Consider the following 17,387-nt stretch of genomic DNA (forward strand, 5'->3'; position numbering starts at 1 on the left):
AACTGATATTCCAATGGAATCTAATTTTCATAAATCCTGATATAATACTTACCTCAACAAGATTCAGTGTTAAACCTAAAGAAATTTTTAAAAAATGTATTAATTCTCATTTCACATGTGCTCTTAAATTATATTCTGCATTTGGGAAATTTGTGACCAGCCTGAAGTCTTACAAGTTTAGTGCTACTATGTAGGAAAAACAACTCTCTCATTTTATTCCAATCATACAGCACAGGTGAGAGGGGAATAGTTTTAAATGCATTTAATCGTTTCTGTCTCTGATAGAGAGGCATGGACATATATACACTACCAAACGTAAGGTAGATAGCTAGTGGGAAGCAGCCGCATAGCACAGGTAGATCAGCTCGGTGCTTTGTGACCGCCTGGAAGGGTGGGATAGGGAGGGTGGGAGGGAGGGAGACGCAAGAGGGAAGAGATATGGGAACATATGTATATGTATAACTGATTCACTTTGTTATAAAGCGGAAACTAACACACCATTGTAAAGCAATTATACCCCAATAAAGATGCTAAAAAATTTAAAAAAAGCAATTTCCAATTTGCAAGAGTCAGCATTTTTATTTGGGACAAATCCCACTACAAATTATAAATCATGAGAGGGTTTCATGTTGTTAACTAAATAGCCACAGCATTGTAATATTCATGTCTCATAAAAAATAAAATTTATAACCAATGAACTGGATTAAATCAAGTGATCACGGAATCATTCACTCTTCCTCACGCATGCTTTAAAATGGCAATATTGTGTCGTCTTTTTGGTATCTACAAAGAAGAGACTTTCCATAATAAAATAAGTGAGGGAAGACTCAAGTTAATGAAATGAAAGCGGTAGTGGCACTCTATTTAATATTTTTATTTGGCATTTCATTGGAGAATTACAAAAATAAAAAGAAACTGTTTACTTGATCACACAAAATGATTCTGATTATTTTGTAAACCATTCCAATTTCTGTAACAAAAATTTCTGTACTTGTAGTGAACAATCCCACTCTTCTCAACATACATACACCATCATTACCATTACCACCACCTACCACAAACTTGCACCTACAAATTGTTAAAGGTTTAAATAAGGCCTTTTAAAAAAGTGAATTATGGGGCTTCCCTGGTGGCACAGTGGTTGAGAGTCCGCCTGCCGATGCAGGGGACACGGGTTCGTGCCCCGGTCCGGGAAGATCCCACATGCCGCGGAGCGGCTGGGCCCGTGAGCCATGGCCGCTGGGCCTGCGCGTCCGGAGCCTGCGCTCCACAGCGGGAGAGGCCACAACAGTGTGAGGCCCGCGTACCGCAAAAAAAAAAAAAAAAGAAAAAAGTAAGCCATGACTAAATGTGATTTTAGTATAAGAGATAGGACGGCAATAGAATAACTTAATGAAATGCAGTAATTACAAAACCAAATGATCTGCCCTTATTATTAATATCATTACCTCCACCATATGATTTTCATTCAGTCTTTTATAATATAGGCTGATAACTTTTCTCCAAACTGTATATTTTGGTCTAAGCTTGCCTTAGCTTTCTACCCTGAGCAAGTTTATGGAATGGATTACAGATGCATCCAGCCATTGCTTGTAATGGATATCTATTGTTTTGCCTGCTCAGCACCCTTCGCCCACTTTTGAAAACTGACCGTCTCTCGCTTACCCCCTCCCCTTGACCTCTTCCATCCATATGATTACTATAAACAACACCATGCTTGTTCAATGTTCAGTGGATGGCCCAGCTCACACCCAGTTCCCAGTTATCCTCTGTGTCAATGACCCCCAACTCTCCATTTAACTTTAGCGCCCACTCTCTAAAGAACACACCCTAGTTGGGAATCACCACTAAAGAATGCCTATACTTCTGTTCCAACATGCCATCTAACCACACCCATCAGTCCGTTCCCTCCTCTTACTCCCGTTTCACCTGTTCCGTTTCATCCAAATCTTCAGGCCCTTGCCCACTCCTCCGAAACCATGTTTTCCTCACCTCCTTTCCACACCCAGCCAGAACCCCCTACTAATCAAATCAATACCTCTTTTACTAGAAGTCTCCATTGATTTTCCATCCTTTGTTTCCAGTACAGCAAGCCTGAGTATTCCCCGACCGGGTGAATCACTCAAATTCTGTTCCAGGTGACTGAGCTCTCACAGAGAAAGCTGCTCAACTATTCAGGTTGGTATCGTTCAAATTTATAGTGACTAACCACCTCAGCCCTCGGTGATCATAGTAACCCTTTCATTTGTCCTAGTCAGTTCACATCTATACTCCCTAGAGTAGCTCTTCCGAAGTTGGACCACTTTCTTAAGTCCCCTTGCTCATCAATCCCTCCATCTTTATCTTTAGCTCTTCCTTCCTCGTAGTGAAATAGAAATCACCAGGTGGGAGCACACTCACCTCTCTACTCCTCCAACTCAAATGTACCTACTAGAGTACCAACCTTGATCTCACTCATGACTATTTCTGAGGAACCGGGGTGTCTCCTCCTGTCCTCTCTAAGGCCACTGTTTGTGGCCTGTGTCCTAAGTCACAGACCAAAGCAACCTTCAGAGATGCTGTCTTCCTTCTATATCTTTACCTGCACTTCAGTCTAGCTTCTTCCCCATGACAAGCAGATCAATTAATCTCACTCCTCAAATAAAATCACCATCATCAAAAATAACAAGAGGGGCTTCCCTGGTGGTGCAGTGGTTGAGAGTCCGCCTGCCGATGCAGGGAACACAGGTTCGTGCCCCGGTCTGGGAGGATCCCACATGCCATGGAGCGGCTGGGCCCGTGAGCCGTGGCCACTGAGCCTGCGCGTCCGGAGTCTGTGCTCCGCAATGGGAGAGGCCACAACAGTGAGAGGCCCGCGTACCGCAAAAAATAAAAATAAAAAAATAACAAGAAAAGCAAAATCTCCCCTTAGCCTTTTTTCCATGTATAGCTACTTCCCATTTCCTTCTTCCATTTCCTCATCAAATTTCTTGAAACTACATATTTTATAATATAAAATATGTATATTTTATATGTTTATGCAATAGAAACAGATGGCAACAGTTTGAGGAGTAGAGATTGAGAAGAATATATATATAATATTATGTGTATGTATGCATATATATTTGTTGTTTATTCCCTAAACCATTGCCATCTGTTTCTCACCTTCTTCTTCTAGACTGAAAATACCCACACTAGGTCACCTATGATCTTATAATTGCTAAATTCAAAGTTTCATTGCTAAGTTCTCTCCCTAATTGACCCAGTAGCATTTGAAACTTTCTTTCTCCCCATAGCATTTATCACCTCTTTGCATTTTATACATTTATTTGTTTAGAACCTTTCTCCTTCCTGTAGGATGTGTTTATGAGGGCAGATACCCTGCTTTTTTGATTCGATGTCTAGAATAGTGCCTGGCATAATAAGTAACCAATGAATTTGTTGAATAAACTGCACCCACCTCCTGGCCAAAATCGACTGGGCCAGAGGTAGGAACCACACCCAACCTGGGTCAACTTCGTTTAAATCTAAGAGTTTAAGCTTGGGACCAAGAGTCAAGCCAGTCTGTCTAAGTGGATGTGAACTGATCTTCAGTGTGAAAGGAGAATAAAGCAGATATGAGAGAGAAGTCGAGACAAAAACATCCTGGTAGAATTCAAGCCCCTGGTTCCATTATCCCATTTATCAAAACAAATTCTACTCTTGGTCTCTGTGAAATATCCCAATACCCGTATAGTAAGTTACCTTTTAAACTTAAACAAATTTAGTCTCTTTTCCTGTTGCTTACTACCAAGAGATTCCTTACTATAAGAGTGTTCTGTGGTTGATCAGGCTCAAAATAAACATTCTAAAGCCAGTGTTCAAAAACAAAAAAAAAAAAGGAAAGAGAGAAATGAGGGGGAAAAGTTAAGAGTTCCTGTTCTAATTCCCTGAATGAACAATATGTGTAAATATGTGGGCAATGGTTAACTTACTTTAATGAGAATGTGGTGTGATATGGAAGCATTCTCTTTATGATTTACAAACCTTTTATGATATCATACTTAGGTACTACTTATGGGAAAAGAGCTATTTACATGTCTTCTTTAAATAAGATTACACATACAATCATGTTAGATGTAACACCATTTTATAAAATTAAGTTTAGAACTAATTTTACCTCATGCTAATATTCCTAAGGCCATAGAAAAGTACACCAGTAAACACAGAACAGTTGAAGAACCAGAGCTACAACAGCACATAACTAATTAAGGCTGGAAGGCAAACTGAAATGCATTCTAAACTGGCATTTAGAAATAACAAAGCTCTATTTTGGAGTATAGAATTAAATAATTATCTGCATTACATTTCATGGGTACTTACCAAACAAACGCTGATGGAACAGAAATTTGCCAGCTATTAGTCCTATGAGAATGGCAAGGAGCCATAGAAGCACCTTCAAAAGCCTCCAGCCAACTTCTCTAGGGTATTTATTTGTTACAAATGAAAAACAGTTTCCAACAACAATAACGTTGGCTTCTGTTTGGCTATGAGAAACTGGGTCCTCCGCAAATATTAAGAAGTTAAAGAAGATCACCAAGTAAGCCACAATCAACCGAGACCAGGGATGCTGGAAATAATAACGGAAGTCTTTACCCATCCTTCAAAACTTCAAGTCCGTAGTTTACCTGCATAAGAAAAGATACACAGGGTTAGAGCAGAAGAACAAGTAGTCTCTGTCTTCCTGTTATCTGTTCAGATTTATAACAGCTCAATAGAGAGGTATTTGGAAAAGACCTGTTCCTATTTATGGCACCAAGACAAGCCTGAGATTGAGGATTGGCCCTTCCCCATCATCTCATCGTACCTCTGATCTATGGGGATTTAGGAAAGAAGGAGAGTATTGGAAAGAGTAGGGGGAGAGGGAGGGACATGAGAGGTCAGATCATGGTCCAAAATTGGGATGATGACTGAAATCATAGGTAAAAATCATCTCAGGAGGCAATATACAGCAAAAAAAAAAAATAATGCAACACTCTTCCTCTTTTGGATTATCATTTTTATGTTACAATCATAATACATATCGTTTAAAAATTAAAGCAATGTAGAGGTAAACTGAGGACATATTAACAAAATATAAACATCCTCCTGGTCTTCCCTGGTGGCGCAATGGTTAAGAATCTGCCTGCCAATTCTGGAGACATGGGTTTGAGCCCTGGTCCGGGAAGAACCCATGTGCCGTGGAGCAACTAAGTCCTGAGCCCTAGAGCCCGTACTCTGCAACAAGAGAAGCCACTGCAATGAGAAGCCCGCGCACCGCGCCCGCAACAAGAGAAAGCCTGCGGGCAGCAATGAAGATCCAACGCAGCCAAAAATAAATAAATGTATTGATTTATTTATTAAAAACAAAAAATCCTCCTCTGACCAAACCCCTCTCCTCAGAGTTAAGGTCCCTTAATAATTTGATGGATATACTTTCAGACCTTTTCTTTTTTTTTTTTTCACATTGACAAAAATGTGTGTGTGGGGGGGCTTTTACAAAAATGTTCACAGTCTACTTGCCAAATAATTTCAACACAGAATAAGATTCATGAAATAGCTAAGTCTATGGCAGAGTAGTTGCATGTAGGAGAGCTTTTAGGCAACTCTGCTTGTGGGAAGTGAAGAGGAAGGGGAAGATTTCACAGAGGAGGACATATCCAAATTGGAGGTTGGGGTATCAGTAGGATTTTTTCCCCAGTGAAGGAGGCAAGGATGCTCAATCTAGGCATGTGCAAAGGCACAGAGGCATTGCAAAATATGTGATATGCCTAAAGGGCCAGGCCCTAACGTGGATGGACACTTTGAGTACAGAAGCTTTCCTAAAATGCTGATGTCCAGGCCCCACCCCCTAAGTCTTGCTCAGCTCCTCTCTCTTTCCTCTTTGGGAGCCAGCCTGCCCATAGGAACACAAGCCTGTCTAGGTCCATCAGGTATGGGACTGGGTGATTCAGTCTATCTACTTCTGGGGTTCAGTTTTGGTGAGCCCGTTTGGTGCTCAGACTAAGCTATAGTTCTTTTTTTCCCCCGCAAGAAAGCTGATTAAATCTGGGGTAATAATAATAATAATAAAATTCTCATTTTACACGTGGCTAAAAATACAGAGAGCAAGTCAAAAACCTGAAGTAACTGGAAGTCAATGGAAGATCTGAGGATAGGCTCCAAGGCTGGCTCCCAAGTTCCAGTCCAGCATTCTGGGCTGATGAATGTCAAGTGAACCCACTATCTAAGCTAATGAAGACCTGGCTTAGCTATTTTAGAAAAGCTACGTAAACACACAAAACAACTGGCAGTAAAATTTAGCACAACAAATAGTTACCGTGCCTTGGATTCTAAACTTTCTAAGCAATTACAAGTCCTTTGTGATCTTCATGAATACTCCAAAATATCTGTTCCCAGCATCTGTAGCCCAGATCGCTAAGGAATGGTGATTTTTTTTTTTTTTTTTAATGTGAGGTTCATCACCCAAAGACCTGTGTGGTTCTCACACTAAAGAGAGCAGAGAAAGTGATGAAGAAGAAAACACATCATGCATTTTCACAGTATTCAATAGGCTAGAAGGCCAGAATGGGTCAGCTGTCAACTTGATTTTATGCAACATCTTTGGAAATGTCGAAAGACCACTATTAGAAGAGAATACATAGAAATACCTCAAGGCCAATGAGTCTTGAAGCAGGAATAGTTCCTACATGCCCATCAGAACTGGACAGGGGTGGCAGTTAACAAGTTAACAGGTTTCTACATTGCTTCTCCTACCAGTGAGGAATTCTGGTGTAATTGTCCCACCACCTCCCTTCCCCACCCACACACAAGCAAGGCAGCAGGATTTAGAACACTGACTACATATAACCTTGATTGTTTTTTAAATAAATGCTTTGTGGAGAGTTGGCATATACTTATTTTATCGTTGCTGTTGTTAACTTCAGAACCTTGCTTTGTGGGCTATGTAATGTCCACATGTCCAAAGTGAATTACAACATTCAAACAATTTGGAGACAGCTGTTCCTCTCCAATATTTATATTGTTTCAAGAGAGAGAGCTATAGGACTGAACAACAATCCTGCCCTAGTAGAGATCCTAATTCCCACAGCATGCTATGAATGCTACTATCATTCCCATGTTACAGGTAGGAAAACAAAGGAGCAGAGCAGGTGCTGCCTACGTAATTTGCATATCTAGCGAGTGGAAGAGCCAGCACTTCAATCAAAATCCATTCCTAGCCCTTGATCTAATATACCACAACAAAGCCGGAAGTGTTTGTTGCAATAAATAGTTCCCATCGTGTTTACAGCTTAGTCTTCATCTCCCCTAACTAGATTCAGTGACTTAGACACTAGCTTAGTGAACAGGATCATTTGGTCTTTTTATTTTATGCTAAACGTGGTTATTTATTCTTGCCTCATACACTAAAGGGAAGCGATGTCTTCTAGAGGGTCCCAAATTTCCAAACCTACATCATAACTTAAACAACACCTGTGCTTATCTCCACTTCCTGACTTCGTACACAAGGTTGCCAAAAGTTTACCAAGTGATCTCGGCCTGTTATCCAGAGCACCAAAACTGCCTTCCTCTCTGGAGTTCCCATAAGGCATCCTGATGATCAGTACAACCATTTGGTGACTCTAATGTTAACAATCCAGGACTGAGGTGGTTCAAATTGACAATGCTCCACTGTATACACAGTCTAAAAATGTTTTTTTAATTTTGTAAAATTCAATTCTGCTACCACAGTTGAGCTTTTGTCATAAACAAATGTGCTTTTGTCGTAGCTCTTAGCAGATCACAGTGAAATGATCTGTTTTTTATGTGTTTGTCTCCCTCACTAGAACACAAAGTCCCCAGAGAAGGGGCTGTTTACTTTCAGAGCAAGCAAAGTGCTGAGCTCAGAGTGGGTAATCAGTAAGCACCTAGTGGATAAGCTGAGCGGAGATCAGTCCCCTCATTTAGGTGAGACGAGAAGGCAGAGCAACCTGCCATTCCTTCCACTAAGGGAAGAGAAGAACAGCTGAGTCCAAAGACTGCAAGGATGACTCAGCCAGGAACAAGCACTGACACACCCCATGCCCACCCCTACAGTTCCTATCTCATTTCAGCCCCAGGTTCTGCACTGTTATCATTATTACTAAGGCTAACATTTATTCAGGACTTAGCATATAGCCCACACCATGCTAATGAGCTTTACAGACATCTCATTTAAATTTCATAGCAGTCCAATGAAGAGATAATCTATTGTAAGCAACGTTGAAGCTGAGTTTAGTAACTTGCATGACAGAACAAAACAAGCCTATGCCACAGCCAGCATTCACATCCCAGCTACGGGGCTTCAACATTCTATGCTACACCTTCCCCACGCGAAGACAGACATTCCAAAATCTTGCCCTTTTCATGTTGTTTATAAAGTTCCTAATAATAAAGCCCACTGATATAAAAGATTCAAAGTACTTGTAGGATAAATGAGTCTACTTTTACTATTCAAACTGACTCGGTAGCATGATCAGAAAGAACTGGGATTCCTCGAATTTTTTCCTTCTCCTTTGAGCATCAGTATAAGTAGTTGAGCCGATCTGATTGTCCTTTTGCGACGCATCACTGATATTCATTCTGTGATTTTCCAACTCTGCTTAGGGAGAACACTGCACCTCTGAGAACTAGACTAATTCACACCATTCAATTCTCTCTCCTGATAATATCATCATTAGGTAGATGCCCCCAGCAATACCTTGGAAGCCTCTGCTTTTTCACCTAATAGCAGTGACAAAGATGATGGTTAACTACAGGCTTAAACTTTATATACTGTCTGATAATCCACAGGCCTTCAGTCATGGTTTCCAACTCTAGAGGGACTATTATTTAGAGTAGATATTAGAAATGTCATGCATTTTACTACAAGCCAGTATTTCACCTGGTACTAAAGGCTAAGAATGGAAAAATGGAAGGTAGGGTAATTACACTCAAGTTGGGAAGATCAGCTGAGCAAAGGCACAGGAAAGGCTATCTGGGACAGGCACAGAGATGTATCAGTAGTTCTGTGGGGCTGGAACATAGAGCACTTGGGAGTATCCTGGGAGAGTTAAGGATAATTTGGGGCCAGTTCAAGGAAGATTATACAAAAGTACTGTTCTGTATTTTACTGAGTAGACACTATGGATTCAAAGTTTTCAGATCCGAAACTGTTTGGAGCAGGGTTTTGAAAAGATTTCTCTGCCAGCTTGGAAAATGATCCACTGGTATGAGGCGTGATGAAAATGGCGAGACTAGTTTGGAGGCACCTCCAACAGTTTACGTAAAAGATAAGCAGGTCCTGGACCTGGACAACATCGATGCCCTAAGAATTGTTGTAATAATTTGTTTGATTACACCAAGAGTACCCTGCCTTCCTTACTTATTAGGATTTTTACAAATAAGTGAAAATACTCAAGGACTTCAGGAGTATGAATTTCATGTTTCCTCAGCAGGAACCCTGGCTCAGGTGATACTTTTTGCATAATGACAAGTATCATCAAGATAGAGCGTATCACTTCTATTTTAAAAAATTTATGAATGCATATGGCAAAGTCCTTGAAGAACTAATAAAATATGCTATACAAAATACATTGTTACTAGCCAAGTAAAACTCCCTCAGAGCCCAGCTCTGCTAACGTAGGTCTTAGCATCTAGTGATACCTAACCAGGTAATAACATCGTTTTCATTGTGGAGCACTGTTCTAGGATAAAAAAAGAATTTCTCCAAAGTTTTTGAAGCTCCCTGGTATTTATGTCTGAAAATTCACCTGTAACCCTTCTTAGCTCTTGTCAAAGGGCTTATTAAAGATGACTGCGCCTGTCTCTGCCAAGAGTGTGAACTTTATTCCAGCACCTTGAGTCTAATTTCCTAAAACATAATGTTTAAAAAGACTCCTTGTGCTTTATTTTTTGCAGTATGCACTTTGTGCAGCAGACAGCTGTGTGTTGGACACTTCTTGGCTGTATTAGTACAAGACAAAGTTAAAGGGTATTTTCTTCAGTTACCTAGCTATAGTATTATGCTAATGTATGTAAAGTTCCTTGCAGTTAACAGAACACTTTTTACAATCATTTCATTTAATCCCTAGGAAATCATCGCTTTTAAAATTGCCTATCAAAAGGGCAGACAGAACTTTAAATTATTGAATACTGTTTCCTTAAAAGATAAATAACGATAGCCTATGTTTATGTCACATTTTACCTCTTAGTGTTCTTAATGGGTGAAATCACACCTTTAGAATGACTTTATAGAAATGATCAAAGGAATCAGGAAGGCAAAACAAATGGCGGTGGGATGAATATGGTCCAGTTCTACCTGACCCTGCTACTCACTAGCTCCGTGACCTTGAGGGAATCCCTAACCGCCCTGAGATTCCATTTCTTCACCAGCAGAATCCTAATGCAAGTACTTTCCTCATAGGGTTGTAGTGAAGACTAAAGGAGGTTTCATTTGTAAAGTGCCTGGTCACTTTCAGGAACTTCCCACCCTGAGGACCACTATTAAAATACAAGTGTCTCTTGGTCATTCCCATTAAACATGAGCATGAAAATAATATCAACTCTATATTACATTTACTGAGTGCTCTTCACATGCTACTCTCAGTGTCAAAGGATTTTAATATAACAACATAAAGGATGAATATCTTCCTTAATTTACAAATATTGAAAATGAGGCTCAGAGAGGTCAAGCTACTTGTCTAAAATCATACACAGAAAGTGGTGAAGTCCACTTTTTGTTAATTCCATTCTAATTCCATAATCTCTTCATTCATTTGTTCACGATTTACCAATTGCCTATTTGTGCCAGGCACTGGCCTATGTGGGAAGGTTACTAACAGACCACACCCCTGTTGCCCTGCATCTTAGAGTCTCAACTGAGGGAAACAGACATTAAACAGAGAAAAATGAAACACACAGTATTTTAGAAAGTTATAAGTTGCTGGAGAAAATTAAAACAGGAGAAAGTTAACAGGGGGTGTCAGGAGTGAGGGAAGTTGAAGAAGCCCTCACTATAAGGTGACAATTGCCCAGGCGTGAAAGAAGGAAGCGAGGCAAGCAGATATCTGGGGAAAGAGTGATCCAGACAGAGGGAACTCCCAATTGTAAAGGCCTGTGCTGGGTGCATGATTAGTGCATTTAAGGAACAGCCAGGAGTCTAGTGTGACTGGACAGGGTGTGGGTGCAGAGGAGTATGAAAGGACTCGAGGTCTGGGAGGCAGCATCACCATCAGGCCTTGAGGCCATCCTACCATGTGGGCTTCACCCTGTGGGAGATGGGAAGCAGAGAGTGATGCAATGTGACCACTCTGCCTGATGCTTGGAAATTTATCAGATTCTGGATACATTTAAAAAGAAGAGATGACAAGATGTACTGATAGACTGGATGTGGACACGGCCTGGCAAACCCCAGAATGGATCTGCCATTTCCTGAGATGGGAATGCATTTCTTGAGATGAACACTGTTGGAGCAGACAGGCAACATAATAACAACTAACATTTTGTAGTGCTTTTTATGTGCTGGGCTCTTGGCAAGCATTTTTCATGCATTATTTCAATTAACATTTAGACCAAACCTTCGGATTCACCAGTGAAGAAATAGAGATTTTATAAGGTTATAATTTGCCCAAGGTCATACAGCTACCAATTGGCAGAAGCAGAGAGAACTATCTCTTTATTACCCCCAAAGTCAATACTCTTAATTACTGTGTATTCCCTACCCTGAAAAGTATAACACCTAATAAATTTCCAATGGGGAGGGAGCAAGGGTAAGAATTAGGTGATGATGTGCACCTAGTAGGCACTCAATAAATCTTTGCTGATGGATGAGTAAATGAAAAACTGTGTGATGACGGTTGGATAACAGACCAGCCCTGGGTGAGAAAAAAGCACTGAATATTCCATTCCAGACAGAACAGACTCTGGATAATGGAATATCCAAGTCTGTAAAATGAGAAATGTCAGAAGGTGAGAAAACCAAATATTTGCCTGGACCAGTCCTGAGGTAAGGATAGGTCTTAGTTTACTATCTTGAATTGTTAGACGAAAAGGCAGGCAGGCATGAGGGGATGACACACAGTATTTTTATGTAATGCAAATGCTTAATACAGGTTTTAAAAATACAAACAGCGGTAATAATAGAAGTAAAATTGGAACTTCTTACTTTTAGTGCAATGCAAGAGACCACACAGCCTTTTAAATAAAAATCAACCTTTTAAGTCAATCAATGAAACCACCATAAGTGGCTCTGTACAAATACCAGGATTGTATTTGTGGTACCCTAGCTAATTTAGAGGATCGCATCCATAAATCACTTCCTAGACTTTCTCTTCACATAGTTTCAACCTTTAAATTATGTTTTTCCCTTGTTATTGTCCTTCAGTCTTTGGCATAACAAAGCACTGAACCCATGCAAGTGTTTAAAATAGAAAACATGAAAGCAAAGCAGCTCAGGGGTTCTCTCTGAACTAACACATTAGCCAACTTTCCATCAAAATGGCAAGATTTTGATCAAAATGTCCTTTTCATGTCCTAAAGTTGAAAAATAATCACCAATGAATTCTTTAAAAATATTTAGACTTCCTTTTCATTACATGTGTTGATGATAAAAAATTAATTGCCATGATCATATTCTAAACACAACACCAAATAAAGTAACAGTTAATGAATAAAATAAAATTCATTCATATCTGAAATTGCTTTTAATTGACAGTTTTAAGAAGCAAATTAAGTACAACAAACAAGTACTGGTTTCTGATCACAAGGATCAGGTGAAGGTGGGATGGGGTGGGAATAAATATGAGGCAAAATGTCAAAATCCATAATTACCTTTAAAGTACAAAGATTGGGGGAGAAGGAATAGAGCTGGAAAGTATAAGCATGGCAAAAATTCAATACTTTACAACAAAAATTGCTTTTACAGGGATTCTACTACACTTTACATTCAATAAATTGGAAGAACTTTTTTTCTGAAGACAAAACAAAACCCTGAAATCTTCCTGGAAGTCCTTCTCTGGATTTCAAACAACATATCATTTATAACTAGGGGGAAAATACATTTATTCAAATACATTTATTCAACATACTTTTACTCGAAAAAAAAATGTTGTTCATGAGACTTCTACCTACACATAAATACTAAAATAAGCATGTGATGTTTACGAGCATCTCTCTCTCATACACGCACACTCGTTTATTGTTCCACAGCGAGTAGAATGAATAAGGGCAGCCAGAGTGGACCCACATGAGTCAAACACACTTGTGGGCCTCCGGCATTTTCAAAAATAGGACTCGACAAATAGCTTTATTAATCACGATGAAGACAGTAAACACCCAAACACTGAAGTTTTGTGGGGTTTGGAGGGGTTTGTTTTTTAAGGCGAACACTCCTGAACTACAACCTGTTAATTTAATTAACGAACAATACTGGGGCTTTTACTCTGTTCGCATCCCAGCAACCCCTGAAGCGAGGAAAGTTCACCGTCCGTCCTGGCGACGACCCTCACCCTCGGATCCCGGTAGTTTGAGGGCCCCCCGCCCCCGCGCCGCCCCGAGCCCCGAGCCCTCCCCTAGCCCTCCTCCTCCTCCTTTTGCTGGAGGGCAGGTGCGCGCCCCCCTCCCGGGCACTGCACTGCCCCTCGGCGCGCCGACCCTGGGAAGGGAAGAGAGGAGTCGCTGGGCAGCGGGCCGGGGGACGCGGCCGGGGCCGCAGTCGCGGGCAGGACGAGGAGGCGGCGCGGCTGCGGGCGGCCGGACCGGGAGGTCTCCGCCGCAGCGGGACCGAGCGGCGGGGGAGGCGCGCGCGGCCGCCCGGGCCGCGTACTCACCAAGGGGGCCGCGCGGGCTCGGGGCGTCCGCACTCGGGAGACCCGGTGGAGCGCAGCCCTCCGCCGCGCTCGCGGCCTCGCTGGGAAGCGCGGCGAGACGGGCCGGCGGCGTCGCTGCCACCGCAGCTGTCACCGAGCTATAAATACCGGCTCGGCCCACACCCGTCGCCGCCTACGCCGGGGGCCCTCCGCAAAGTCCGCCGGCCGCGGGCCGGGCAGCGGGAGCGCGAGGGCGACAGCGCCGCGCAGACTGCGCCGGCTCCAGCTGTGCGGCAGCTTCCGCAGCTGGAGGCATGGCCTCCCGCCGCCCCCGCCTCTGCCCTCCCGCTCCCTCCTCTCGGGCCCGCGCCGCGGCCCGACTCCAGCTCGCGGGTCTTGCGCCGCAGCCGAGCTGCCCGGGCCGGGCCCTCCGCTGCAGAGCCGGTGGCGGCGGCGACGGGCGGGGACCGACTTCGGTACCCGGAGGGGTAGGGGGTGGCGGCTGGGGGCGGCAGGGCTTCAGCCTAGCCTGTCAACAGCAGCCCCTTCTTCCTGGGGGGAATCGGCCGACTTCTTATAAAACCCACCATCCTGCGGGCAACCAATGAGGTTCCCAGGTGGAATGTCCTCTAAGAGCTGCAAACTTTCTAACGCGGTCGGGTCACAGGGCATCCTTCCTGCTTTTGTCTATTGGTGGCGTGGAGGGCTGGGGGTGGGAAGAGACAGAGCCCGCGACGATCTGAGAAGTCTGAAACTTACTTTCCAGCCTGTCTAACTTACACAAAACATATGCTCATATATTCACACATGTACACACTTTTATAAGCACAAACACATTCATACACACTTAGAAGTGAGCTGCATATGTATACACACATATATAAATGCATACATGCATTTATGCACACATATATACGGAAGCACACAGGAGCACAATTTTTAACCTTTTTGCAGCCTGAAGCTCTCAATAAACTATAATTCTATAGTGCTCAAGTGATTCCTTTGCAGCATGCAGGAGGAAGACCCTCTGACCACGTTTAACAGGTTCCTTTCTTCCTGTTGTAGCGTCTTTTCCATTATATATGTGTGTGGCCTTGTCTCCATCCACACCCAATAACAACTGCTACCTCAATTTACAGGTTGCTTATAATGTATTAAAAACGGCTATCCGGCATACTGATATTCCATGCTAACAGAAGTGACCGCTAGTTTGTATAGTCAAATGGAAAATGGGATAATTCATACCTACTTAACAGTAGCAAACTTAGGAGGAGAACAGTCTCTCTCCTGGACTGGCAGCATGATTCAGGAATAAATTGGGTAGCAACGGGGAGAGCTGAGATGTCAGCAGATTTTGAGATGGTACAGAGAGAGCCATTCCCAAGTCCTGCAGTGTAGCTAGTGTACACAGGGATCGTTGGGAGTCCACTGCCATACTTCTCACTAGTTTGACATTTGTTCTACTTCTAAGAATGACCACATATATCTACATTGTAGTCACACTTTGTGATCATCTTATGGAACTCTCAGCATAGTAAAGCTTTCACAAGTTTTCCCAGAAAGTTATTTCCTATGCTAGGACTTTGTACATTTTACTGTGACATTTCTTACATTTGCTGTACTTTTTTACAACTTCTTTTTCTCCCCCACTAAACAATAAACTCTTTGAGGGCAGAGACTAAATCTTACTCACCATTGCATCCTCAATACCTACCATAATGAGTTATAGTAATGGCTCAATAAATAGCAGATTAATTCCACAGTTTAACTATTAGAGTCTACTGTGGTTTTGTAACTATAATCAGGATTATTTTACAAAAAATTATTAAACCATGTAACTAATTAACATAAGTTCCATATGCTATATATATATATATTTTAACTGTAGATTTACAATATTATATTACTTTCAGATGTGCAGCATAGTGATTCAGTATTTTTATAGATTATATTCCAGTCAAAGTTATTATAAGATAATGGCTATATTTCCCTGTGGTGTACAATATATATTTGTAGCTTATTTATTTTATACATAGTAGTTTGTAGCTCTTAATTCCCTACCCAATGTTGCCCCTCCCCCCACCCCTCTCCCCACTGGTAACCAGTAGTTTTTTCTCTATATCTGTGAGTCTTTGTTATATTCATCCATTTGCTTTATTTTTTAAATTCCATGTATAAGTGATAACATACAATATTTGTCTTTGTCTGACTTATTTCACTAAACATAATACCCTTCCAGGTCCACCCATGTTGTTGCAAATGGCAGAACTTTATTCTTTTTTATAGCTGAGTAGTATTCCATTATATATATATATATATATATATATATATATATATATATATGTACACATACTACATCTTCTTTACCTGTTGATGGACACTTAGGTTGCTTCCATATCTTGGCTATTGTAAATAATTCTGCAATGAACATTGAGGTGCATGTATCTTTTCAAATTTGTGTTTTTGTTTTCTTCAGGTGTATACCCAGGAGTGGGATTACTGGATCATATGGTAGTTTTATTTTTTGTTTTCTGAGGAATCTCCATAATGTTTACCATAGTGGCTGCACCAATTTACATTCCCACTGACAGTGTACTAGGGTTCCCTTTTCTCCACCTCTTCACCATATGCTATATTTTCCTTATGTCATCATTTAAAGCAAAGAATCTTCAATCAGTTAAAACTGGAAAATATTAAAGCTTCAAAAATTGTACAGCATAATACTGAGACTGTGGGTTCTTAACTATCACCCCCTCCCCCAAAAAAACAAAACAAAGCAAAACAAAAGACACTTTTCCTGTTCCTGAAAGACAGTGTGTACAACACATTGTATTTCAAAGGATATTGGGATAAAACTCATTGAGCAGCTTCTCTTCTGTCTACTTGAAAAATAGAACTCACTCCACTCCATGATTGGTTGAATTACTCTGGCATCTACTAGAGTGAATTTCAGTTAATCAGAACTGAAGTGTCTGGCCTCAGTTACATGGTACTCATTACCCTACCTTTAGATCCCTGCCTTCTTAACTTATGGTCAGGCTTCCTTTAATAATAATTTTAAGAATAAACTTAACCAATGCTTACTATTTGTTCTTAATTGAGAGATCTCAAGTTTTAAAGAATACAGTTCTCCAGGACCACTTCAAGGCAAAATATTGAAATGAGCAGGATTTTCTTCAATATCAATGCTCCCTTTTTACCACTGACCAAGAAGCTTGTGCTCTTTGCTTCAATAGCCATCCATGATCTCCAGTTCACCCCTGTCTAAGAACCAGGCAGGAGAATAGCCTTTGCACTTGATCTTTGTCACAATAACATGTAGTGATAAAAACTTGATTTACGGAAGGCTTATTGTGCACCAGGCCCATTTCATGTATTAAAATGTTTAATCTCTGCAACAGACCTGTGAGATGCTGCAGTTAGTTTCACTTCTATGTTTGCCTTTGAGGAAAGAGACAAGCAGAGACTGAGCAGTTCATGCAGGATCTCTCGACTAGCCAGAGTGGTGGAGTAAGGATCAGAAACCAGGCAGTGTGTCTCGCCAGCCCACATTTTAACCTCTCATCTTATATGTCCCCCCTGTGT

The 17,387-nt window shown here is 41.4% G+C and overlaps 1 protein-coding gene across 7 annotated transcripts in view; it reads right to left on the reverse strand.

Annotated features, from left to right (window-relative positions):
• Positions 1–14,086, reverse strand: part of TMEM117 (transmembrane protein 117) — a 558,938-nt gene extending 544,852 nt beyond the window's left edge. For 2 of the 7 annotated variants that reach the window (XM_027093545.1, XM_027093553.1), the window contains exons 1-2: positions 13,824–14,077; positions 4,342–4,646 (exon numbers count right to left, since the gene is read on the reverse strand). In XM_027093545.1, coding sequence (XP_026949346.1) covers positions 4,342–4,618 — 277 coding nt within the window. In that variant the 5' untranslated portion in view covers positions 4,619–4,646; positions 13,824–14,077. Of the gene's footprint in view, positions 1–4,341; positions 4,647–13,823 lie in introns of those variants that run through there. The other 5 variants (XM_027093551.1, XM_027093549.1, XM_027093552.1 and 2 more) reach the window with 4 other exon arrangements.
• Positions 14,087–17,387: the final 3,301 nt, after the last annotated feature.

This window comes from Aethalodelphis obliquidens, unplaced genomic scaffold (assembly GCF_003676395.1).
Source record: "Aethalodelphis obliquidens isolate GAN/ISIS:26980383/991018 unplaced genomic scaffold, ASM367639v1 scaffold84, whole genome shotgun sequence".
Classification (NCBI taxonomy): domain Eukaryota; kingdom Metazoa; phylum Chordata; class Mammalia; order Artiodactyla; family Delphinidae; genus Aethalodelphis; species Aethalodelphis obliquidens.